The sequence below is a fragment of the Pantherophis guttatus genome, chromosome 6, assembly GCF_059756535.1.
Source record: "Pantherophis guttatus breed Tessera chromosome 6, ASM5975653v1, whole genome shotgun sequence".
In the NCBI taxonomy this organism is placed as follows: Eukaryota; Metazoa; Chordata; class Lepidosauria; order Squamata; family Colubridae; genus Pantherophis; species Pantherophis guttatus.
This window is the reverse complement of record NC_142068.1, coordinates 103,251,575-103,275,896: the sequence shown is the minus strand read 5'-3', so window position 1 is coordinate 103,275,896 and position 24,322 is coordinate 103,251,575. Positions and strand designations below refer to the sequence as shown.

Sequence of the window (24,322 nt, the reverse complement as noted above, 5' to 3'; positions counted from 1 at the left end):
TCAATCATATCTACCCCCATCAGTAGTAAATATCCTCTTATATATATGAAAGTAAAAACAACCACCCGAGTGACATTATAGTTATATTCCATGTAGTAATAATTGTGGCTTTCATCAGGATTATTAATTCCCATCATCATAGTGGGTAACAACCAGATCTTCTGCATGCCCCAGTATGACTCTTTTGCCTTATAATTCAAGATAATTATAATATAGTTATCAGCACGAAAAGGAGTTCCAAAGTAGATAATTAAAATCCATCAGTTGAGGCTCTTTTCACATCCCAAAATTACGGCAATGCAGAGGCCTGTCACCATCCTCAGGATAATATTGACCAATACGTCGCCTCCTCTATATTTTCACATACTCATTCATTTTTAAAGTCACTGGCTTCACTGTTGCTTGATTTAGAAATTTCTATTTTTATGCAACCTATTTCTTTTTTTCTTTTCTTTTTGCGGGTTTGATTTCCATCCTGGTTTCCTTTCTACAGATTGTGTATCAACTAGTCGGTTTTGATTCTGCTCTGTAGATTGATCTTGTTGGTTTTGTTTTTGTGTCTCATCTTTCTTTTTTGCCCCTTGTATATCCCCTAATTGGTTTCCGTGCTTGTCCTTGAGTTGATAGGTCATCACATTACAGTCAGATGCCACTTCTCTCCGATTTGTAAATAATCCAGCTGGGGTATCCGAAAAATCCAAAGGCAGTTTATCTGGTACAGTCTCTGTAGCTCGATATTTTCCCTTTATTTCCAACTCCTTCTGCTTATCCTGTATTATACCTGAAGACGTTAAGTTCATTTTCAATCTGTTTTGATAAAATTCTTCCGCTCTTTCAACAGTATTTAACTGGTATCTTTCTCCTTGATATCGCAATATGATACCAACTGGAGCGTCCCACCTGAATAGGATATTTCTCTTTTTTAACTCAGTCACCAGAAAAGCAAATTTCTTCCTTTCCATTAATATCTTAGGTGGGAGTTCTTTGTAAATCCAAATCTTTCTTCCATGCAGTTGCAAATTAGAATTGAAGGAATTTTGCACAATATTATTCCTAATTTCTTTGTCTGTAAAATAAATCACTACATCTCTAGGCAATTGCCTTTGCTTGGCAATCCAGGAATTTATTCTGTAAACTCTGTCAATCCTACAAAACACTTCCTCGGGTTGAACCTTTAAAATCCCAGCTAGAAATTCAGAAGATATTTTCCTTAAATCATCTCTGTTATCTTCCTGCAAACCTCTCAGTCTTATCGCATATTCTGTGAAATTATATTGTACCATTAAAACCTCTCTTTCAATCCTCTGTTGCAGATTTTCTACATTACCAGACTTTTGATCAGCCTCCATTTTAGGTTTTTCTTCTGGGCTATTATCCTGAGTGTTTATCAAATCATTTTCAATTTTTTGAGTTCTATTGTCCAATTTATCTTGAATTTCTTCCATTTTAGACTCTAGTAAATTAGTATTTGTAGCCAACTGTATCATAAATTCTGACAAACCATTAGCCACTTTTAAAATTTTTTGCTCCAAAAAATCAAACTTAGATTTCACCAATTCTTTAATTTCCTGCTTAAATTTTTCAAGATGCTGATTCACAATCTCATCCCTTCTTACAATCTCCTCTAAAAGAAATTCTATTATATTAAAATCAGGTTTCTGAGACTGAAGAGTTAAGACTTGTTCTTTTAAGTCGTTAGTGGGGGAATCCCCCCTCACTACTTGTTTGTTTGACTTTATAAGTTTCAGTGCCATATTTCCGCCCAGGCAAGCTTTGTTAAAAGGAAAAAAAAAAAACAAGAAAAAGGACTTCTTTCCAATCAATAACAATGTCAAGTCTCCAGGGAAAAAAAAGAGAGAAAAAGACACAGGAGCGAAGTTTTGTCTACAAATGTAGCCAGTGGTGTTTATCCCGCTACATTGTATTAATAGAAAACGGAAGGACTTTTCCTTTCAGCCTCTTCTCCAGCCGCGGCAGACGCCATTTTAAAAGGCTTTTTTTCTCCCCCTTTCCTTTCCTCTTTTCTCTTAAATAATTTTTTTAGAAGATAAGTAAAATACTTGCGTTTCAAAATTACAGGTCCAGCTCACATTTTCTTTGAGTAATCTGTTAAATTCGCAGGCTTGCTCTTCACGCCTGGCTCTGCATTAGCAGAGGTCTCCCAAAGCCCGGAGCAGCGGCTGGGGATATGGGGCATCTCATCCGCTCCGTCCCAAAAGTAAAAAAAAAAACTTTTGGGACTCTGCAGAGAGTTCTACCCACCCCTGCCGGCTCTATCTCCGTTTCCTCATGGAAACAGAGTTTTTTCGAGCCGCCATTCCGCTGTGAAGGCGGCTCTGACAGGCAAAGGAAGCTGACGATCCCAAAGGAACGTCTAGCGGCGGCCAGCCTAAAACAGGTTTTGATGGGCAATGAATTACAAAACAATTATTCTCAGATATTATATTTTTCAAAATGTAAAGCATCTTGATAGTGTTTCAGACACTAAGATATTTTTGATGAAACTGTATATCTATATAAAAAACTCTTAGGATATTTATTATGTGCCAATTAAGAAAATATTCACTTGGATTGATTTGAATGCTTTTACATTCCAGGTTAAAAGTTTCCCACTGATGATTTAAGTGAAAAGAAATTTGCATTGGTTACAAAATCATCACCATCAGATGTACTTATTCCTGTGATTAATAGGCTAAATTATCTTTTTCACACTCACAATTCATGCTCCCTCGATATGACAGACACCATTTCATTGCTGCATTCATCAATGCAGGGCAAAGTAAAATGACATTGTTTTCCCCCTGAAAGAATAAGTGTCACTGAATTGTACTTGCAGGAGGTCATATTTTCTGTTATCAGTGGAAGACTGAGAACTGAGAACGCAAGTATTTCACAGATTGCTTAGAAAAGAAGAGTCATGCGTATTTTCAGCAACATTTGGATAATGAACATATTGGCCATCTTGTATGTGAAGTCCTAGGTTCATGTTTTTTGTGCATATCCTTTTGTTGGATTTATGTAAACCATGATGTGTCAGCATGGTTTTATAGAGGCGTAATAGGTTTATGAGAGTTCGTCCCGCTTTCTAAATGTAGAGTTCCTTCACGAGGTGGGTAACCCCAAATCCACAGACTGTCCTTTCTAATGTTTGAAGCCAATTGTGGCAAAACTCCATTCTGAGTTTTGAAGGTAGCAAAGCCAACCCAACTGTTGGCCGAAATCCAGGGCAAGCTAACTAAGAAAAAGGCCACTGTGAGTTGCCCACCCGCTAGACTCATAAAGGTGATCCAATCCCATTTCCAGACAGAACTGAGTCTGAAACAAACAGGGCAAGCTTCAAGATGGATTCTCAAGAAGCCTTTTGCCTTTCACAAACCTGGTAACCTGCTCAGGGCCTTTTTCAGGATGATCCTCTATCCAGTTTGCCTCTATGTGTCACAGAAGGAAGAGGGGTGAGCCAGGATGGTTTACATCAGGGGTGAAATGCTCCCGGTTCGGACCGGCTTGGGTGAGTAGGTAGCGATGGCGGCGGGCAGTTCGGAGAACTGGTAGCAAAAATCCCTGCCCCCTGCGTGATCATCAGAGCCTTTTTTTTCTTTTAAATGGCTCTGACAAGCCCAGCTCTGATGATCCCAGCTGAGTTGCCTGTTAACCAGCAGCAACCAGTAGTTTGCTTACCTTAGCTGCTGGTCGCAACGCCTTGCTGTAATCCCTGCAATCCATTGCATCAGCAAGCAACTGAATTTCCCTGCCTGAAATCAAGCTCATCGGTGAGCATCTCTATCTGCCTGCCTGCCTTATTGCCTGCCTTGTACTTTCTATTGCAGGGGTCTCCAACCTTGGCATCTTTAAGACTTGTGGACTTCAACTCCCAGAATTCCTGGCTGAGGAATTCTGGGAGTTGAAGTCCACAAGTCTTAAAGTTGCCAAGGTTGGAGACCCCTGTCCTATTGGGTAAGTTTTTTCCCTCTTTGGGAGCTTTAAAAAAATAGTTAATTGGGTTTTTTTTTTAGTTGTTCTTTTTTTAGATCTAGCTGTTTAAAGTTTAGGAAGTTTTAAATTTAGCTGCTTTTATATAAAAATAAAATAAAATAAAATAATATTTGTGCAGCTTTCTGAGATTTAGTGTGTTTCTGTAGTGTTTCACTCTAACTACACAAACACACAAAATCTCAAAAAAAAAGTGTGAAAGTTGTTTTTTGGGGGGGCTTTTTGTGGCTGTGTGAGGTTCCCGCTTGTTGCAGGGGCCATTTTGGGTCTAGCACAGCTGCTTTTACATTGTGGGTGAGCCAGTTGTGTTGTGTTGTGTGTGTGTAAAGTGTGAAAGTTGGTTTTTTGGGGTTTTTTTTGTGGCTGTGTGAGGTTCCTGCTTGTTGCAGGGGCCATTTTGGGTCTAGCACAGCTGCGTTTACATTGTGGGTGAGCCAGTTGTGTTGTGTTGTGTTTTGTAAGTTAAAAAAGGGCAAAGAAGTGACATTGACTTGGCCACGCCCACCTTACCCACCCAGTCACCTTACCACCAAGCCCCGCCCACTAATTAAGCCACACCCACAGAACCAGTAGCAAAAAATTTTAGATTTCACCCCTGGTTTACATCCTTTATTGACTACTAGGATAATCTAATCAATGAAGCATCTTAGAAATAGTTTTTCATTCTTTTTCCAGATGTTCCTAACATTCCTTTCCTCTCCTCTCATGTCTTGTCTCTCTTCTCTGTCTCTCTGTTCAAAGTTGATTTTCAAAGACTAATTGGCAGCAAAGATTGAATTGTTTTTGGTGTGCAAATTTAGTTATGGTGCTCAAAACAGAAATGTCTCAGATTGTGTAGGATAAAAGATAAGACCCATTCTCCCTCCCTCTTTCTTTCCTCTCTCTTTTTCTCCCTTTTTTATCTCTTCATCTTTCTTTCTGTCTTCCTCCCTCCTCCTTCTCCTCTCACTCTCCCTTTCCCCTCTTTCCCCTTGGAATAGCCTGACTGTGTCACTCCACAATAAAAAAAGCCCCAGATGTGTTCTGCCAATGGAATGCACATGTTTTGGGCAAGAAACCTATTTGGTCATAGTAGATGCCATTCTGATGGCTTCCCTCTCTGGTGGCTTCCAGATGTTGGGCTTAATGTCTAAGAGCAGACGGGACATCCAGCCTGCAATTGTGTCTACTGTGTGCAGGATCAGCCGTGAGGGATCATTGAGGTCAGTTGTTGAGTCTGCAGTTCAGTTCTGTTTCCTGGGGCTGACTCAAAATTTATAAAATTAAGTTTAAATTAGCCACCTGTTTCCTCCCTTCCTATTGTGTATATGGCTAAAAATGCCCGTCTACCCAAAGTGCCCAGAATAGGAAGAACAGAGGCCTCAAATATCCTCCCCCCCAAAAGTTACGGATGGAAAGAAATTTCCCTGCTTTGTAGTAGCTGAGACTTTGAGGCTACGTCAGTTCAGAGCCGTAAGAGGATTAAAGGAGCCAGAATGGATGCAGGAAACAAGAGAACAGCTCATCCCTTAATAGGCGGCTCTCTGGGAGCAATCCTTCGGGCCGACTGAATGGCTGGCTGGGGGGTTTCCAGTCCTTTTCTCCACAGCTCAGAACAGAGGAAGCTGTGTGGGAGAAACGGCTTTTGTTTTGTTTCATTTCATTTTACGTAACGCTGAATCTGTGCTGTGTTAATTAACGGAGACAAGGGCATTCGGTCAGTAAATGCTCAGCTCCAACCAGCCACTCTCAGCCAGAACGAGAACAGAGCTGGAAGGGACATCGGAGGTCTTCTAGTCCAGCCTCCTGCTCAAGCAGGAGACCCGACAGCATTTCAGGCAAGTGGCTGTCCAACATCTTCTTAAAAGCCTCCAGTGATGGAGCACCCACAACTTCTGGAGGTGACTTCCGTTCCACCAGTTAATTCTCCTCACTGTTAGGAAGTTTCTCCTCAGTTCCAGGTTGCTTCTCTCCTTGGATAGTTTCCATCCATTGTTTCTTGTCCTGCCTTCTGGTCCTTTGGAGAATAGGCTGACCCCCTCAAATATGGCAACCCCTCAAATATTTGAACACCCCTTTCATGTCACCCCTAGTCCTTCTCTTTGTTAGACTAGACCTATCTAGTTCCTTCAATAATTCATCGTATTGTTTAGCTTCTGGCCCCTTGTTGTTCTTCTCTGCACTCTTTCCAGAGTCACAACGTCTTTTCTATACAGGGGTGACGGATTGCCTGGGTTTTACAGGCCTGCATCCATTGGGTAGAAATGGCACAGGCTGGCCAAGCATCTGCGTTAGCACTAGCCCAGCCTACTTTAATCTCCGGGTAACCTAGCAAAAGCAGACGGGGGAAATCCAGCCTGCTCAGCTGTCTCCCTTCCTTGCATTCCGGTCATTTCCCCGCCCTGTTTCTGAAGGGAGCCTTGTCCTCTGTGGAAAGGAGGCAGCCAGACCGTTGTCCTTCCTGTGGCCGTTTATTCACAGTGACAGATGGACGGAAAGGGAGCTGAGGAGGGGGGGGGACATACAGGCGGAGGGACAAAGGCTGGGAAGAACATCTGCACGAAGCGATTCTTTGAACAATGTGGCAGACGACGGGGGAAAACATTGGTGGCCTGGATCCTACTTTGGTGTCCAGTTACAGCTATATAACAGTTCACTTAGTGACCATTCAGAGTTCCAACAGCACTAAACAGTGATTTATGACCATTTGTCAGACTTACGACCACTGCACAGGGTCACATAAGCCCCTTTCGGGACCTTCTGACAAGCAAAGTCAATGGGGAAGCCAGACTCTCTAAACGACAACGCTGCTAACTTAACAAATGCAGTGATTCACTTCACAACTGTGGTAAGAAAGGTCGTAAAATGGAGCAGAATTCACTTAACAAAGGTCTCATTTAAGCAGCAGATATTTTGGACTCAATTGTGGCCATATGTCGGGGACTACCTGTTTTGGGGGTTCTAAATGAAGCAAGAAACCCATGTTGGGCACCCAGAAGGGAGCAGCAGGGAACCAATTCTGGCTCTCCTTGGGCAATGTACCCATTCCGCTCTCTTCGCCACATGCGACCCCTCCCCCACCCCACCTCATGTCCAGAATGTGAATTAATTCATTTTGTCATCAATTTTGGGTTTCTCCATTTTTTCTCCTGTGAGAAACTGCCACAATCCTCCTCGGTAGTTCTCATTCCCCAAGGCGTAAATGAAGGCATTCATGGTTGGTGAAGTCTTGGCGATAAGAGCAGGAATCTGTGAAAAAGCCACACCATCATCATCATCATCATCACCATGACCATTATCATGATCATCTTCTTCATCCTCATTTCATATTAAAACTGCAGATCTGGTCGCCCTCCTTCGGCCCCTTTGACTACTAACCCTTCAATAACACCTCAGAAAAAGACATTTCCAAGGTGGGCTGATGGGTTCATATAGATTCATATAGATTAACAGAGTTGGAAGGGACCTTGTAGGTCATCTGGTCCAACCCCCCACCCAAGCAGGAGACCCTACACCATCCTGGACAAATGGCAGTCCACTCTCCCCTTGAAAGCCTCCAGTGATGAAGCTCCCACAACTTCTGAAGGCAACTTCTGTTCCATGGGTTGATTGTTCTCACTGTCAGGGTTGCTATAAAGTGATGGAGAAGCAGGTAATGATAGAAATAAAAAAAAAAACATCTGGGACACCCTGGGCTGTCTCAGACCAAAAATGGAAAACCCGAATCACATCAACAAAGTGAATTTGAAGGCAACTGTAAAAGGGCCACGTTTTAGAGGGAACAGGCTTTTTCTTTCACCTTCAGGAGAAATTTCAGTGCGGTAGGACCTCATATCATTTCTTACTTACCATTAAGATTTTGGGTGAGACGAGTGCCACGTTTTCCACTGCAGCATAGATACTCAAAAGGGAGTATGGACCCCAGCAAAGGACCAAAGATTTCACCGGCAAACCAGTATTAAACTGGGAAAAGAAGAACAAAGATTAGAGCACCCTATCAACTGTCTATCAACATAAAAAAAAAAATAAAGTCAGATATTAAAAAAGCAAATTGGGGTTCTGGATGGATTGTCACTCCAAGCGTATCCAATTCTGAAGAGTTCAGAAAAGTCCTAATTCTTCCTTATGGGTGCCATTCTTTGAAATTTCTTATATTGAGGGGTTGGACACTCTTCACTCTGGGCTTCTCAAAGCTTTTCCCCTGGAGAAAGTCAATGATATGTGTATGGTGAGGGACATGGCAGTGGGCGGGCTGTATCTAATCTCCCACCGTAGGGATAGGTAAACTGAAGTTCTCCAGACCTTCAAACTGACTTACGGCTTCCTCTATCATGTTGTCCATAAATGGTTCGTAATGTAAGTCATAAAACACTTTCCCAAAACCAAAAGTCTCTGTCTACACATCCTGGCTTCCTCCATTAACTTGTGCCATGGACTCACCCTTTTCCACCAATATATTTAAAAGACCTCCGTTGCTAAGACGCTAAGATGGGATGCATGAGTCTCCCTTCCCAGGGCTTTCCAACACAGATGGGTGTCTCTTCAATTCTCATCTAACCTGCTGATAGAGGCCCTGCTACTGGGCTATAGAAATCCATATCATCATATCTGGAGAGCAAAGTTCCTGATGATCAAAACCCCACTTTTATGCTCATTTCAGCACTGCTCAGTAGCAGGCCCTCAATAGCTCCTAAAGTTAATTTAACACAAATGCTCATTTAAAGTTCAGTGCCCGGTCCAGTGGTCTGCCAGCTCAGTTCCTCCGTTGGGATCCTACAGAATATCCCAAAGGTGACTTTTCCAACAGACAACTGGATTTTCTTCGTTTTTTTTCCCCTTGAAAATGTTTTGCTTTTCATTCAAGGAGCTTCTTCAGTTCTCTGGATGAGAAGCAAAATGTTTTCAAGGAAAAACAAACCCAGGAAAGTCCAGTTGTCTATTGGAAAAGCGCCTTTGGCACAACCATCACCTGGATGACTGAGAATCTCCATAGGCATCCTATAGAATAGGATCCAGCTACCTACATCTGACACTTCTCCATATGGATGAAACGGGTCGCATCCCGTCTCCTGAAGCTTGGTGTAACTGAAAACACCACTCTGTACAGGATAGACACGGTATCAATGCTATGAAAATCAGAAAACTCAAGTCAAACAAGGTCTAGCTTTGCTTTGCTGGAAACTATTCTATGTTGCAATGTTTTCTTACCTTCAGCTGTCCTGTTTTCCTGAATTTGTTATCAATGGATTGATAGGACATTAATATGATGAAAATCGGGGTCACAAAATTGAACAGCACCAGAGGAATAAGAAACGTGATGTAATTTCTGGGGGGGGTGAAAAACAATGAATGGCAAATGATTCTTTGGAATGAATCCTGATGTAGTCAAGAATCAGAACATGTAAAACAGATACCGAAAGAGTAAAACCTCCACCTGACGCTGAAGGCTGAAAGCTGCATCAAATGACTTGGTGCAAAGTTTCCTTATATGGTGCCAAACCCTGATTGAGGATGATCTGATTCAATGGTTCTCAACCTGTGGTCTGCGATTGGGTGTGTGCGTGCGATGTCATCACAGGCTTGAAGAAACGTTATGATTTAAATCTTAAGCCTTGAGGGTCCATGGTGAAAAAAAGGTTGAGAACCACTGATCTACTTCATTGTGTCTGTCTTTTATATGCAGGAAAAGCTCCCCAAACTATTGAGTTCTTATCTAGACACCTAGGATGATAAACTGATGCTTAGTCCTTCAAGTTAGGTTACCCAGATCGCTTGCCATGTTGGCTTTTAAGATCCATATCAGTTGATTGCAAAGAGGGGGTGTTTTTCCCATCTACCATGGCCATTGGTTGAAATGGTGAAGACAAAGAGACAAATTCTCTTTCAAGAGAATAACAGAATAATAGAGTTGGAAGGGCTCTTGGAGGTCTTCTAGTCTATCCCCCTGCTCAAGCAGGAGACCTGATATCATTTCAGACAAATGGTTGTCCAGTGTCTTCTTAAAAACCTCCAGTGTTGGAGCACCCACCACTTCTGGAGGCGACTTCTGTTCCACTGACTGTTCTCACTGCCAGAAAATTTCTCCTTATTTCTAGGTTGGATCTCTCCTTGGTTCGATTCCACCCGTTGCTTCTTGTCTTGCCCTCAGGTGCTTTGGAGAATAGCTTGACTTTGTGGCAGCCCCTGAGATATTGGAACATTGCTATCAGGTCTCCCCTAGTCCTTCTTTTCATTAAACTAGACCAATTCCTGCAACCGTTCTTCATGTGTTTTAGTCTCCAGTCCCCTAATCATCTTTGCTGCTCTTCTCTGCACTCAATCTAGAGTCTCAACATCTTTTTTTATATTATGGTGACCAAAACCGGATGCTTTGTAAAGCCAAGTATGGTTTTACAAAGGCATTATAAATTGGTGTTCATGTGATGTTGATTCTGTCTCTCTATTAATGCAGCCTAACTGCACTGGCTTTTTTGGCAGCTGCAGCACACGGCTGGCTCCTATTCAAGTGATCACTACTAAGACCCCAACATTTCTATCGCAGTTACTGCTGTGAATGGTAAAGTGAAAGAATGCAGCATCAGTGAAGTCCTGTCACCGCTGTCGCCGCCCTGTTCTTCTCACTGGCGGTGCACACGCACCCCATTGCCTGCCGGTGTGTGTGTGCGGACGTACCACATTGCCAGACCCGGCTAGGAAAACTGCCTGCTGCGCCGGAGGGATGGCGTCGCAGTGGAGCAGCGGGTCATGTGACTGAGTGGGCATGGCCAACTCAATGACACTCACAGCAAGTTGCTGCCCCACCAAGCCATGCCCACCAAACCATGCCCACAGAACCAGTAGTAGAAAAATTTGAATCCCACCACTGCTCCCTTCCCAAAGAGGCCTGGACCCATAATTAGGCCTCAGAAATACTTACCTGTCTCCTTTGGTATAGTCCAAAGTGCAACAGGTCCTCAGAGGCTCATAATCATATGCCCCCCATCCCAAAAGGGGCATGGCGGACCAAAAGCCAGCGAAGCACCAAGCAAACAGCCCCATGGAGAACACCGAATTCCACTGTAATTTTCGCCCTACAAGAGAAAAATTGAAGCTCACCAACTTGCAATGGGATTGCAGTGCAGGAAGGAAGGAAGGAAGGGCAACCTCTCCAGATTTTCACTCGAGGGTGGACTCTGTTTTGGGAAGAGGCTCTGGAGAGGAAGCTACTGAAACATTAAGGTGGAATTTCTATGGGTATGGAAAGGCTTTAACCGTGAAGGGCCTCCTCTTGCAGGCCTGCAAATCGGGAGAGAAGAACCTCATGTTCTTTTGTAGGCCCCCAAAGCATTTTTCCTCCAGAAATTGGGAAGATAGAGACAGGGTTGCTGCCTGGAAAACTAAGGGTTTGCTAAGAGCCTGGAGCTAAACATTTCCAATATTTAATGCAACCCAACATATAGTGGTCGCCCTTGAGATAGACCCAAGTCAATCTCTTCATTTTGCAGGAAACGATAAGAGTTTGGTGACCTGGTGACATGAATGGAAGAGGTGAGACCAGGAAGAGGTCTGTTGTCTGTCTGTCTGCTTTTGTGTAATTTCCAAGTTGCCAAAGACAGCAGGGAGTCTTGGGATGAATCAACGCCATATCCATCTCCCTGAAGAGTTTTGCATGGTTCAGAATTGCACTCCTGAAATTTGCCACAAAATGAGCCAATTGTCAGGTGTGAAGGAACAGGACCATAGGTGAAATTCCAGTGATGAAGATTTATTGCCTGTACACAAGAATCTAGTCAACTAATGGTCACCAGTAAATTGGCACTAAACAAGAGTCAATGGAATTCAAGAGGGATTGGACTTGGACCGTTTGTGGGAATGTAACACGGGTGGGTTCTAAATTTTTTTACTACCGATTCTGTGGGCATGGCTTATTTTGTGGGTGTGGCTTGATGGTCATGTGACAATTCTTTAGGATTTAGCAGAGGTACTGATCTACCAGGCTTTTAACTGCTTGCAGAGCTGTACCGATCTACCCATTTATTTTTTGCAGGCACCGGTCTACTCATTTGTTTTCTTTTAACACTGATCAGCTGTAGGGCGGCCCTTTGAAGCCCCGTGGCAAGAATTTAAACAGGTTTTTTCCCTCTAGCCGATCAGCTGGGACTCAGGAGGCAGCACTAGATTGGGGTGGGACCAAATAAAAAGTAAGAATAATGCAGGGGGCGGGGGGCGCGGGGGGTGGGGGGCAGAACCGGTTCAGTGATGTCATATCGTCACCACTACCGGCTCGGGAGAACCGGGCTGAACCGGGAGGAACCCACCACTGGAATATAATGATTCCAGGCTGATTACTCTCTTAACTCTTCCTCCAGTCTCTGCTTGTCCTTCTCCTATACCAATTTCTATGGCATAATTTGGGGCTCTTTGGGAAAAAGGGAGTCTTGGGTATTTAGAAATAGAAAAGGTATTCCTGTCAGCCAACTCTTATCCAGTCCTGCTCTTATTTTTGAAACATCCAATAAAACATGTTACCTCACTTTGCTCCTGATATCTGAGCAGAATTTTCCCTCTGAAATAATTTGTGTAATAGCTACTGGATTGCTTTGCTTGGTTTTTATTTTATTTTTGCCTAACATGTCTGGGTGGAAGAAAAATCTTGACAGTCACTAGATGGCAGCAGAGGATTGAATATTTTTGAATCTCCTTGGTGCCATCTACTGTGGGCAAATAGGCCACAGGAATAAAAGTGGCCAACCTAAGGCATTTTAAACTGCATTTTTTACAATAGGACTTTCGTACCAAGTTCTCCCACTAAAATTAAGAGTGTTTATTATACATTAATAGTAGCTTCAAGTGCAGCCCTTTCTATATCATCATCATCATCATCATCATCATCATCATCATCATCATCATCATCGCTGCAACTTGAAGGGCATAAGAAAGCAGACTTCTGGTAGTGATGTCACTGCAAAACGGACTGGGGAAACAGGGCTACATTATTCCCACCTGATTTTGCCTGTCTGGAGAACTTCAACGGTCAAAGTTAACCCAGGAGACTGAGGATTATAACAACAGGAGTGTGGATAAAATTACGTGGATTATAAATTTAAACTGTCAGAGGAAGAGGATAGAGGAAGCACCTACCCTTAAGGGAATTATGAATATTCAATGGACTTCTTAGGACTATTAATTCTGTAGATCACAAAGATATATTTTTGTTAAATGGTGGTGATTGGAAATTTTAGATTGTGAGTATAATTTTATAGATGTCAGCTTTGGAAGCCATATTAGCACCAGAAGCTTCCACGCTGTCAACTCCATGTGCCTGGGAAAGTAGGAGGGTGGATTTAGGAGAGTGAATGTAGTTAGAAATAATAGCATTCTTCCCTTCGTTCAAGGTCTTGATGTTTCTGCATCTAGAGGAGGAGTGGTTGCAGGGATGGCTCAAGTTGGGACGGATGATGATTGGACCATGTTCTCAGCCCCTCTGGTAACACCACGGCTCCACCGGGCACTCACACAACAGTAGGATCAAACCCAGTTTAATAGTAGCTTCGCGGCGTTTTACAGTAGGCGCTGAGGTCTGTTTTCAGAATAAAGTCGGAGACACTGAGTGTTCCGCCCACCTGTTTATATAGGGCGTGTGTGATGGCGGTTGTTCAGTCAGCATTAAATCCTATCAGCTGCTGGGCTTTGAATCTGCCGCTTGTCCCGATTCCCTCCGGGTGTGGGCTTATGAGGTCATCTGCAGCCACCAATCTGCTCGCTCATGGCCGGGTCGTGGACTTATGATGTCATTCCCAGTTGCCGTTCAGGTTGCCCATCACCTAACTCCCGCCCTTTGTCCGTGTTCCGTCCGCCACCTGTTATCACAGTGGACAGAAAGCCTATTCGCAATACACCCCCTCCACCGTTCCTAATGTGGTCTCTTTGTTTCATTGATTCATTGCCAGCCCCTGCAGAGGTGTCTCTTGCTGGCTTGATGGCGTTGTGTCGAGGGATACTTGACCCTCGACATATGTGGCAGACTGATGGGTGAAGGGGCTGGATTTAGGGTTTTGACTTACTGAGGGAAAACCGGAACCCTCAGATTCAGGTTTTCCCAGATGTGCTAGTTTATCTTCTCTAATAAATGGAACTTTGAGAAATGCCTGTCTCAGAATTTTTATTTGGAGTTGGGGACTTTCTGGAATGCTGACATACTATACCAGAGAACTGAAGGAGGTGTACCTGGGGGTTTGGGAAGTAGTTTCTCTGGGTAGATATAATTCTTTGTTTTCCCCCCTCCGATAAGTGGTAGAGATGAAAAGTATGCCAAATATGTCTAAGATAGGAAAGAAAGCCTGATACCAGAAGGAATTCTGGTTACCTGGCAAGATAAAAAATTTAGGGTGGATACACTAGATAACGCACACAAATTCTTTGAGATCACTTTACTGCATATGAAGAACAGGAAAGTAGAGAAGAGATAGAAAGTAAAAGTCAAGATGAAATACAAATGAAAAGGCTATAGATCAAGAAGAAAGAGAAAAGGAGAAAAAAGAGCAAGCAGAATGAGAAGGTGCAAGAATAAAAAGACACAGAAAGATAAGAACAACTAGAAGGACAAGACCTATATATAAATGAAAAGATGGAAGAAGAAATAAAGATGCTATCAATTAATATAAATGGATTGAATTCTTCCATGAAAAGAAAAAAAAAAACCTTCACAAAACTACAAAGATTAAAATTGGACCTAATTTGTCTTCAAGAAGTGCATATTAAAAAACAATTTGGCAACCTATTGGAATACCCCAAAATTGGGAAATTATACTCTGCATTAGCACATCAAAAGAAAAGAGGAGTGGCATTATATGTCAGAGAACCAACAAGTATATGCAGACAAAGGAGAATATTAATGGTTGAGGTGGTAATAAACCATAAACAGATTCTTTTGATTGCAATATTCACTCCAAACAATAAGCAGGAAGAAATCTATAAAAGACTCCACAAAAAGATAACAGAAATGGACTATGAAAGCATACATATGATATGGGATTTCAACGCAATTGTGGGTGCCAAAATAGATTACAGAAGCAGTAAAAAAAGTAAAAAAATAAGAAGGACACTCCCAAAATCCTTTCTTGAAATGACATAAGAAATAGGCTTATAGGATATATGGAGAGACAAACCCAAACCCAAAGACAAACCAATATACATTCTACTCGAATAGACATCAATCATTGTCGAGAATAGATATGGTGTGGATGTCATCAGAAATAAGAACAGATGTCCAGGAGGTAGATATAGAAGTGAACATATGGGCTGGCCACAATCCATTAAAAAGTACATGGAAGGGACAAAGGAAGAAACCGAGATGGACACTGAGCCAAACTATTCTAAAAGATAAGGAGTTCACACAAACAATTCAAAAAAAAGAAATGGAATTCTTCTTTAAAGAAAATAGAAAGAAGAAGAAACATCAGTGCAAATTATTTGGGACACAGCAAAAGCATACATGTGAGGATTAGAGATAACACATATAGCAAGAAAAAGTAAAAAAAAAAAAAGAAATAACAGCAAAATACACTACAAGAAGAACTTAAAAAACTGGATATAGAATTGCAGAATGATACACAAAATAATAAGATAAAAGAACAAATTGAACTAATAAAACTAAACCTAATAATACAAGATGAAATGGCACAAAAAATTAAAATGGCGAAACAAAACTTTTTTGAAGATGCAAATAGGCCAGATAGATGGCTAGCATATAAATTGAAAAAAAAGAAAGAGAAGAAAATGATATACAAATTGATAGATGATTATTATTAAAAAAATAATAATCCACAAATTTTTTCAGGAAACTTTACAGTCAAGAAAAAAGGTCAGACGATGCAATATAACAATATTTGGAAAAAGCTGGCCAACTGTCCTGGCATACCAGAAGGATGAAATGACTGTTTGCCGCCGAACCGGTCCTTACACACCCTGACATGGAACGACAATGGAATTAACAGAAGCAAGTAAAAGGCAAAAAACCAATAAAACATTTGGACCGCATGGGCTTCTGGGAGAACTATATAAAAATTTACAAACCAATGCTGGAGGTCTATAATGAAGTGCTATTAGGGGCCAAGCTCCCCAACCCATGGACAGAAGCATACATTACCTTAATATCAAAAGAAGATTCAGATCCTCAACAGATAAAGAAACCACAGACCAATATCATTATTAAATGTAGACTATAAAATATATGCCTCTATAATTTCAGAGAGATTAAAAAGATTTCTAAATGAATTTATACCCCCTGATCAGAATGGTTTCCTACCTAAAAGACAAGTGAAAAATAATGTGAGGGTTATTGTGAATGCATTGGAACTGTAATGATTGCCTCTCCTTCCCACTTAAGAAACTAAAAACTCTTGAAACGTGGTTGTTCAAAAGGAACCTTTTATTAAGCAGAAGTGATAGCAACCCAGTTAAAACAAGATCTGAATACCTTAGGCAAGACAAGAAGGATTAAAGCGGTAGACACCCCTTCCTTTAAGTCAGAATGCAGATTTTAGCCAATACACAAGTGTGAAGATATTTTCTTTACTAGTTTTCCTGAGAACCGAGCAAACATGTATTCACCGTGTTATCCTTTAAAGTGAAACAACCCACATGGCTATCATAAACATTCCTCCATGTTAAGAGGATCTCAGGGCTCTTTGGCGCCAGGATATAGGTTGTAAAATATCTGTTGACACAGGCAATGCTAGTAAATTGAATCCAACTCTCCCCCTTCTCCCATTTTTTTTTTAAAATTTGATTTATATGCCGCCCTTCTCCGGAGACTCAGGGCGGCTTACAATGCGTTAAGCAATAACGCATTTGTAAAAATTGATTGGCAGTATCACTCTTAGGGATCTGACAAAGCTCACTCTGAAAAACAGCTAACGTTGACCTTCTTGGGTGTGCAAAAAGCCTTTGATAATATGAACTGGCAATTTACAATACTACAATTAAAATGTATGGACTTTGCTGAAAACTTTGCAAATATGATCCAAGCAATATATTCCAAACAAATGGTGAAAGTAATAGTAAATAGGGATATAACAGAAAATTTTAACATAAGCAAGGGCACAAGACAAGGATGTCCACTATCTCCTTTATTATTCATATTAACTTTGGAAGTCTTGCTTAGAAAGATCCAACAAGATCCAGAAAGAAAAGGTTTGGAAATAAAAAAAGAAAATACAAAGTACTAGCATTTGCAGACGACTTAGTATTCATTTTGGAGCAGAGTTCTGAGAGAATTCCACATATCTTAAAGTGGCCAAGGTTTGGAAATACATTCCTAAAGTTTCCTTTCAAGATTGCCACCTTAAAGTCTGAGAATTCTTATTTTTAAATGACTGTTTGGTCATCCTTCTAGATCAGTGTTGGTGAACCTTTTCCGCACCGACTGCTGAAAAGGGGAGTGCGTGCGCACATGCTGGAAACAGGAAGAGCAGATGATCTGGCCACCTGGTCTTCCAGTTTCTGACGTGCATGCACGTGCAAAGACCACTTGTCCGATGAGCATGCGCTGGCCCTGCCTGGCCTTTTGGGGGTTCCTCATGCCTTCCTGTCCCACCCTTGCCTGCCCCCCTCATCCTTGTTGGGGTGGCAGGACCACAACAAGGGGTCCCCTCTGACAACCGGGTTCCACAGCCCTGGATGGGGAGAGAGTTGGGTGGGGAATGCCACCTCCCTCCATTGGAAAGCCGGAGCCCCTTCCTGACCTTGGAGGTAAGGGGCGTTGGCATTCCTGGGGCTCAGGTTGGGGGGCCAGCAGGCGGGAGAACTTTGCCCCAACTCTGGCCAGGATGAAGTGCCTCCCCAGCCCACCACCGAGAACAAGCCAGTGCAACCCACCCTTCCCGGCTGCTTCCCGGCTGGCGCACCTCTTACCCCTCAGCAGCATCTGCATGCGTGAGGACCTGAGCTCTCCTCTGTCCCTCCTGGGGCAGTTTGCCTTCCCGATGGTGGCTACCCCTCCTTTTCCTCCTGGCTGCTCCAGCATCCCATCCGGAAGTGGCAGCGCAAGAAACGCCGCTGACCCTCTTCCGGGTGCACTTCAAGGTCTTGGTTACCACCTTTAGAGCGCTCCATGACTTAGGACCTGGGTACCTACGAGACCGCCTTCTACCACCGGAAGCCTCTCACTGGCCAGTACGCTCCCACAGAGAGGGGCTCCTCAGGGTGCCATCGGTCAAACAGTGTTGACTGGTGGCCCCCAGGGGAGGAGCCTTCTCTGTGGGGGCACCTGCCCTTTGGAACGAGCTCCTCTGGAGATACAGAGGATCCCGGATTTACGCACTTTCCGCCGTGCCCTCAAGACTTTTTTATTTCAACAAGCTGGGCTGGCCTAACTCTTTTAATTGCTTAATTTTAATTTGCTTTTAAAAAGGGGGTGTTTTAATTAGTATGGGCCAAATTTGTTTAATATGTTTTAAATTGTTTTTAAATGTTATATTGTATGTGTTCTATCTTTGGCTGTTCACCGCCTGAGTCCTTCGGGAGAAGGGCGGTATATAAATCCAAGTAAACCTAAACCTAAACCCCTCGCAGCGGCAGGAGCAGCGGGCAGGGAGCCTTCCGCCCAGCCAGCAAATGCTGCCCTGCTGCCCTGTGCATCAGAGCAGATGGGCGTCGGTGGCTGGAGGGTTGGGACCGCGCAAGAAGCCCACTTGGGCGGGAAGCCCCGGCCCACCCACCCTGTCTGGCAGCTCTGCTCTCCTTGCTCTTTCAGGTTCTGGCACACCAGCCGCTTGGTCTTCACGCATGTGGGAGTGCCGGAAGAGCAGCCGCATGCGCACGCCGGGAAGATGACCTTCCGGTTCCTGGTGCACACATGTGCACTGGCCAGCTGGTCTTTGCGCATGCATGCACACCAGAAACTGGAAGACCAGGTGGCCGGCGTGTATGTGCATGCCGGAAACCGGAATATCATTTTCCTGGCACACGCATGCGCCCTGGGTGGCTGCTCTTTCAGTTTCTAGCACTCCTGCATGCCAGAAACTTCACTCCTGTGAAGGCCAGCTATGCAGCGCGCCAGAACCCGGAAGAGGAACAGGCGACGGCTCACATGCCCAGAGAGATGGCTCTGTGTGCCACTTCTGGCACGCGTGCCAAAGGTTCGCCATCACAGTTCTAGATCATTTAATGTACAGGTGCCTTTTGGCCACAATTCTCATTTTCTGTATGTCCAGTTATCCCTAAATTATGCAACTAATACATTTAAAAAATAATAATAACCAGCCAGAGACTTACTGGAGCAATATTGATGATATCGGTCCCACGCAATTGCAGCTGCACAATTAATGCTTGTTAGGGCTGTTAAAAATCCTTGAAAGCCATGAATTTGGCAGCCGTCAGAGCCGTAGGGCCAATATCTGAAAGGGAAGCAATGACACGGTAGGAAAACATGTCAGGAGGAGGACTTGAGCATTTTTTCCCTTAAATGTTAGCAAAATGGACGCTTCAAAGATTCTTTCTGGCAGTATTGGATGTCTTCCAGATGATAGCATCCAAAATTCACAGCACGCACTGCTAAAGAGAGTCATGAATTATACAAGGCAATGTGAAAATGTGTCATGTTTTCTCTGGTTCTGAGAGTGAGGAAGCAGGTTCTAAACATGGGAACCAAGAAACAAAGTCAAAGCTCCTTTGTTGGAAGGTTCTGAGATGCCGCCTGAGACATTTAAAACAGCCTCACAAAAAAGGGTTCTTAATTCTTTTGGCTACCTCCAACTTCTCCTTTGCAAATGCCTCTTCCTGCCAGTTTTGTTTGCTTTTCTTGAGCCACTTTCGAATGTCTGAATGTGCTATTGTAGGAGATCAATCAGAATAGAGCTGGAAAGGACCTTGGAGGTCTTCTAGTCCAACCCCCTGCTCAAGCAGGAAACCCTAGACCATTTTAGACAAATGGCTGTCCAGTCTCTTCTTGAAAACCTCCAGTGATGGAGACCCACAAATTCTGGAGGCAACTTCTGTTCCACTGGTTAATTCTCCTCACTGTTAGGAAGTTTCTCCTTAATTCCAGGTTGCTTCTCTCCTTGATTAGTTTCCATCCATCACTTCTTGTCCTGCCTTCTGGTGCTTTGGAAAATGTTGACCCCCCCCTGTCTTTGTAGCAGCCCCTCGAATACTGGAATATTGCTATCATGTCTCACCTAGTCCTTCCTTTCTCTGGACTGGCCATATCCAGTTCCTGCAACCTTTCTTCATATGTTTTAGTCTCCAGGCCTTCAACCATCTTAGTTATTATTATTATTATTATTATTATTCATTCATTTAATTTTTATACCGCCCTTCTCCCAAAGGACTCAGGGCGGTGAACAGTCAGTTGCTCTTCTTTGCACTTTTCCCAAAGTCTCAGTATCTGTTTTGTAACGGGGGTGACCAAAACTGGATGCAGTATTGCAGACGTGGCCTTCCTAAGGCTTTATAAAGAGCCACTAATGCTTCATGTGATTTTGGTGTTGGGTAGAACATGACTCTCTTGAGGCATCCTCCATTTCTGTCAATATTTATTTTTTATTTTATTTTATTTTATTTCAAATTTATATACCGCACCTTCTCCCAGGGGACTCAGGGCGGTGTACAGCCAGATAAAAACATACAATACAAACATTAAGAACAATTAAAAGAATATATATTAATTTGGCCCCAGTTTAAAATGACAAACCAATTAAAAATTAAAAATTTAAAAATATGTTAAGCCAGCCCGGCTTGATGAAAAAAAGAAAGTTTTAAGGGCACAGCAGAATATGCCCACATCTATTTTTTTTCTTCTCAGTTCAACCTTTTTTGCCTTCTTTGGGTATATTTTGGCTTTCCACTTCATCACTCCAAGCTTTTCTGGAGATCTCCCAACCACATATTAACCAGTTCTGACCTGCCTAGCGTTTTTAAGACCAACCAAGCCCCTTTCTGGTGGCAACTTCTCCTTGTCAATTCTGCCTGGGAATAGAACTGCTTTACAGAATAACCTGGCCTCCCTCCCTCCCTCCCTTCTCCCCCAGACAGGAACGATGTATCTTCAAGTTAGAATGGCCAAAGACTTATATTTGCATGAAAAGTGCCACGAACGAGAAGTTAGGTACTGAAAATGATTCTCTGCTCTGAGTGAGCATCAGTTTGGAGACAGGGCATGCTCAGAGGACACACAGCTCTCTGCAGTTGTTTCAGTGCTATTTTTAAGCGGAGGGAAAAAATAGCCATCTCTCCCAATAAATAAAGCCTACCTTAAGAAGCTGGAGAAAGCAGCGATGAAAGCGTTGATGCAAATGCCACAATCAGACAAAGCGAGGTTGAGTATCAGAAAGTTGCCAGGGGTTTGAATCTCCTTGATCTTCCAGAAAGCAACGATGGACAACACATTCAGAGAGAATCCAAACAAAGCTAAAATATAAAAAGGAATCATTTTATTGTGATTTGTAATTTTGTCTCAGACCCTTACACCAGGTTAATCAGCACAAATCCAAACAACAACAAAGGTATAAAACGCTGCAACTTCGTTTATTCAGAACAATAACTTGTATATCTCATATAGATTAAATATGCAAAACAATATGGAAAATGTACATTTTCTGTCAATGAACGTTTTATGAATTCTTCATCTGGTCAAGTTCCCCCCAAAAATAAATAATTTAGGCTGCATGACTTAGATAAAGTCCTTACTATAAATTCTGTGACGTCCAACTGTCAGGCTTCTGAAACTTTTTTTTTTGCTTAGCAATGTAATTTCAGGAAGAAGACCTGAATCCAGTTTGGTCTATGTTGCATAACCATCCCACTTTACCTTCCGTCAGCATCATTGTGCCAAAGCTCATCATTTCGAACTCAGTAAATCCTTCTGGAAGAGAGTCAGGTGCCGACATCTTTGGAGTTGTAAAACCAGACTAACCTAGACTGTACCTTGTCTGTTGTTGTTCTCTCCCTCTCTCGCCCCCCCCCTCTCTCCCTCCCTTCCTCTCCCTCCTCCTCTTCCCCCCTCCCCCGCCTTTCTGCTCTTCAAAACCCCAAGACAATTGCCTTCTGAAAGTGTTTGGCTACTGCCAAATTTAGCTCTTTTGAAAAGAAGGAACAGCAACTGTCTGCCTTCCCTTCTCCAGGGTCTCTCGTTCACGAAAGAGAGAATGTCAGAGAGAGAAAAACAGCCACGGCTTGCTCATGATCTGGAACTGGCTTGGTGGTGACTGTTGGTTGAGTCATGCAATCCCTTCATTTCAGAAAGGTATTTCTCATGTGGACACAAAAGCATCTCTCTTTAACCAATGCTGTGGGTGCTTTGTTTGAAAAGAAAGGTCAGGTAGGACCTAGGTTTTACTATGTTTATTAAAACAGTGTTTTCACCCCCGTTAGGGGTAAACTATTTTTCAACATGAGTTGGACTTCAAAATAAAGATTTCTTGAATGAAACGCAACTTTGGGTGATTCCAGGCAGGTTTTTTGGCAGTCTTATGAAACTAGTTTGCCAGTCTATTCTTGGGAATTATTTTTTCAAGACCCTGGAATTTCAGTGACTCTCCATTCAGGGCCAACCTTCCTTAACCTCTGAGATCAACAAGGCCAGCCAAAGGGTTGTCATCTGAATTTCAAAACTTGCATCTAATATATTATATAAAGTTGCTGTTAAAAGGAAAAAAAAAACACCTTCTATAAGGCATTAGAATAGCCCAAAGAGATGAAATCTGTTTCCAAAACGAGAACCACAAAGGTCATATCTATGTAAAAAAGAACAGATATTAATTTACATATATAGATTTAAATTGAAAATCTTTACAGTTTAACATTAACAATAACTATAGCAAGAGGGAATTGCTCAGTTTCCTATCCAGGTGTCTATTTCTCTGAAAGCCCCCCCTCCCTTTTAAAGGATTGCGGCTTTAACACTCCCTCCAGAGAGGAGGTTGGACTAGAAGACCTCTAAAGTCCCTTTCAACCCCGTGATTCTAAGATTTAAATGCCAGACAAAGGGAAGACTCTCTATAAGCAAGCTTCCAAAATAAAGGACTCTTTTGCATAGTATAATGCAAAGTTCTGTGGTTTTCTAGGATTTTGTGTAGCTCGCTATTAATTCCGAATATTTCACCAAAATAGTTTAGACTGCTACTTTCAATGCAGATGCAGAAAGAACAAAGAAGATTTTCATTATAGACCATCAGGAATCTTCAGATAATGCAGTAGAATAAAGCTTTGGTAAATAAATGTATAAACCAATAAATTTTATATGCATACATTTATACAAAGAAAGCAGGGTAGATCAAACTTGATCTTCATGACTTATATCTCTAAACAGAAATATCTCTTTATTTCATTTTTAGAAGCCCCCCCCCAACCTAAATGCTTTTACAACAGACAACGATGTTGTAATATTCCTTTGCCATCAACTGAACCATTTCCGTTTCATGTACCTTTTTCTCTGCCTTCAGGGAAAATCTGTCCAGAAATAGGATTTTTTTGTTGCTGCACCACTTAATATCTCCTCTATGAATTCACAGAGAGAACATCTTTATTGGCTTGGACAGAAGTAGAAAGGTCAAGTCACTTGTTAGCAAAGGGAAAGGAAAGTTATTGTTAAGAAGGTGGAAATAACATGGTTGGGATTATTATTATTTGCCCTACCTCTTAAGTAAGTAAATAACTCAATGGGGTGAACATGCCTGAATCTTTAAGGACTTCTGGCACCTGGATCAGGCGCTGGAGGAGAAAGGGAAGGCCCTCTCATGCTTAATTCTTTCTTAGACTATATAATTGGCAATAGTATTGCTTTGGAGTCAGATGTGGGCCTCACTTCTTAGGAAAAAATAGATGTTAGAGTCATTTGTCTGGAATGGTACTATAGGATCTCCTGCCATGGGCAACGGGTTGGGTCATAAGATCTCCAAGATCCCTTCCAACCCCATTATTCTATGTTCTATTTTATTTTGCCTTTTCTCTATTATCAAGATGGTTTGCACTATCCAACCAAGACAACGTAAGTAAGATACAAAAATAGGCAGATGCATCCACATCCACGTATGGGGTAATCTTGTGGTCTCTGGACCAAGACTCTCAAATTCCTTCCGACTTCAGTGATAAGATTTTCTTGTTTCTTGTTCTTGTTCTTTCCCATGCTTGTGAACTGGGAAGAATAACAAGGGTTGGAAGGGACCTTAGGGGTCTTCTAGTCCAACCCCCCTGCTTGAGCAGGAAACCATTTCAGACAAATGACTGTCCAATCTCTTCTTGAAAGCCTCCAGTGATGGAGCATCTACAACTTCCAGAGGCAAGTCATTCCACCGATTAATTGTTTTCACTGTCAGGAAACTGTCCGGAAACCCTAACCCTTAGTTCTAGATTGAATCTCTCTTGGACAATCTTC

General features: G+C 42.4%; 1 protein-coding gene across 1 annotated transcript; it reads right to left on the bottom strand.

Annotated features, from left to right (window-relative positions):
* Nucleotides 1-6,421: 6,421 nt before the first annotated feature.
* Nucleotides 6,422-21,894, bottom strand: RGR (retinal G protein coupled receptor). Its single transcript, XM_034434753.3, has 7 exons — nucleotides 21,758-21,894; nucleotides 21,201-21,357; nucleotides 19,225-19,346; nucleotides 10,886-11,039; nucleotides 9,178-9,295; nucleotides 7,819-7,932; nucleotides 6,422-7,218 (listed from the first exon to the last, which is right to left on the bottom strand). Exons 1-7 carry the CDS (start codon nucleotides 21,834-21,836, stop codon nucleotides 7,075-7,077), a joined length of 888 nt encoding a protein of 295 aa, XP_034290644.1. The 5' UTR covers nucleotides 21,837-21,894; the 3' UTR covers nucleotides 6,422-7,074.
* Between the last annotated feature and the right edge of the window lie 2,428 nt (nucleotides 21,895-24,322).

Excerpts from the sequence above, each read along its gene's own strand:
- RGR (XM_034434753.3), bottom strand. The coding sequence starts at position 21,836 with ATGTCGGCACCTGACTCTCTTCCAGAAGGATTTACTGAGTTCGAAATG. Across the intron at positions 9,296-10,885 it reads GACTATACCAAAGGAGACAG|AAATTACATCACGTTTCTTA; the intron begins GTAAGTATTTCT and ends CACCCCCCCCAG. Across the intron at positions 7,219-7,818 it reads TCTCACCCAAAATCTTAATG|ATTCCTGCTCTTATCGCCAA; the intron begins GTAAGTAAGAAA and ends GCTTTTTCACAG.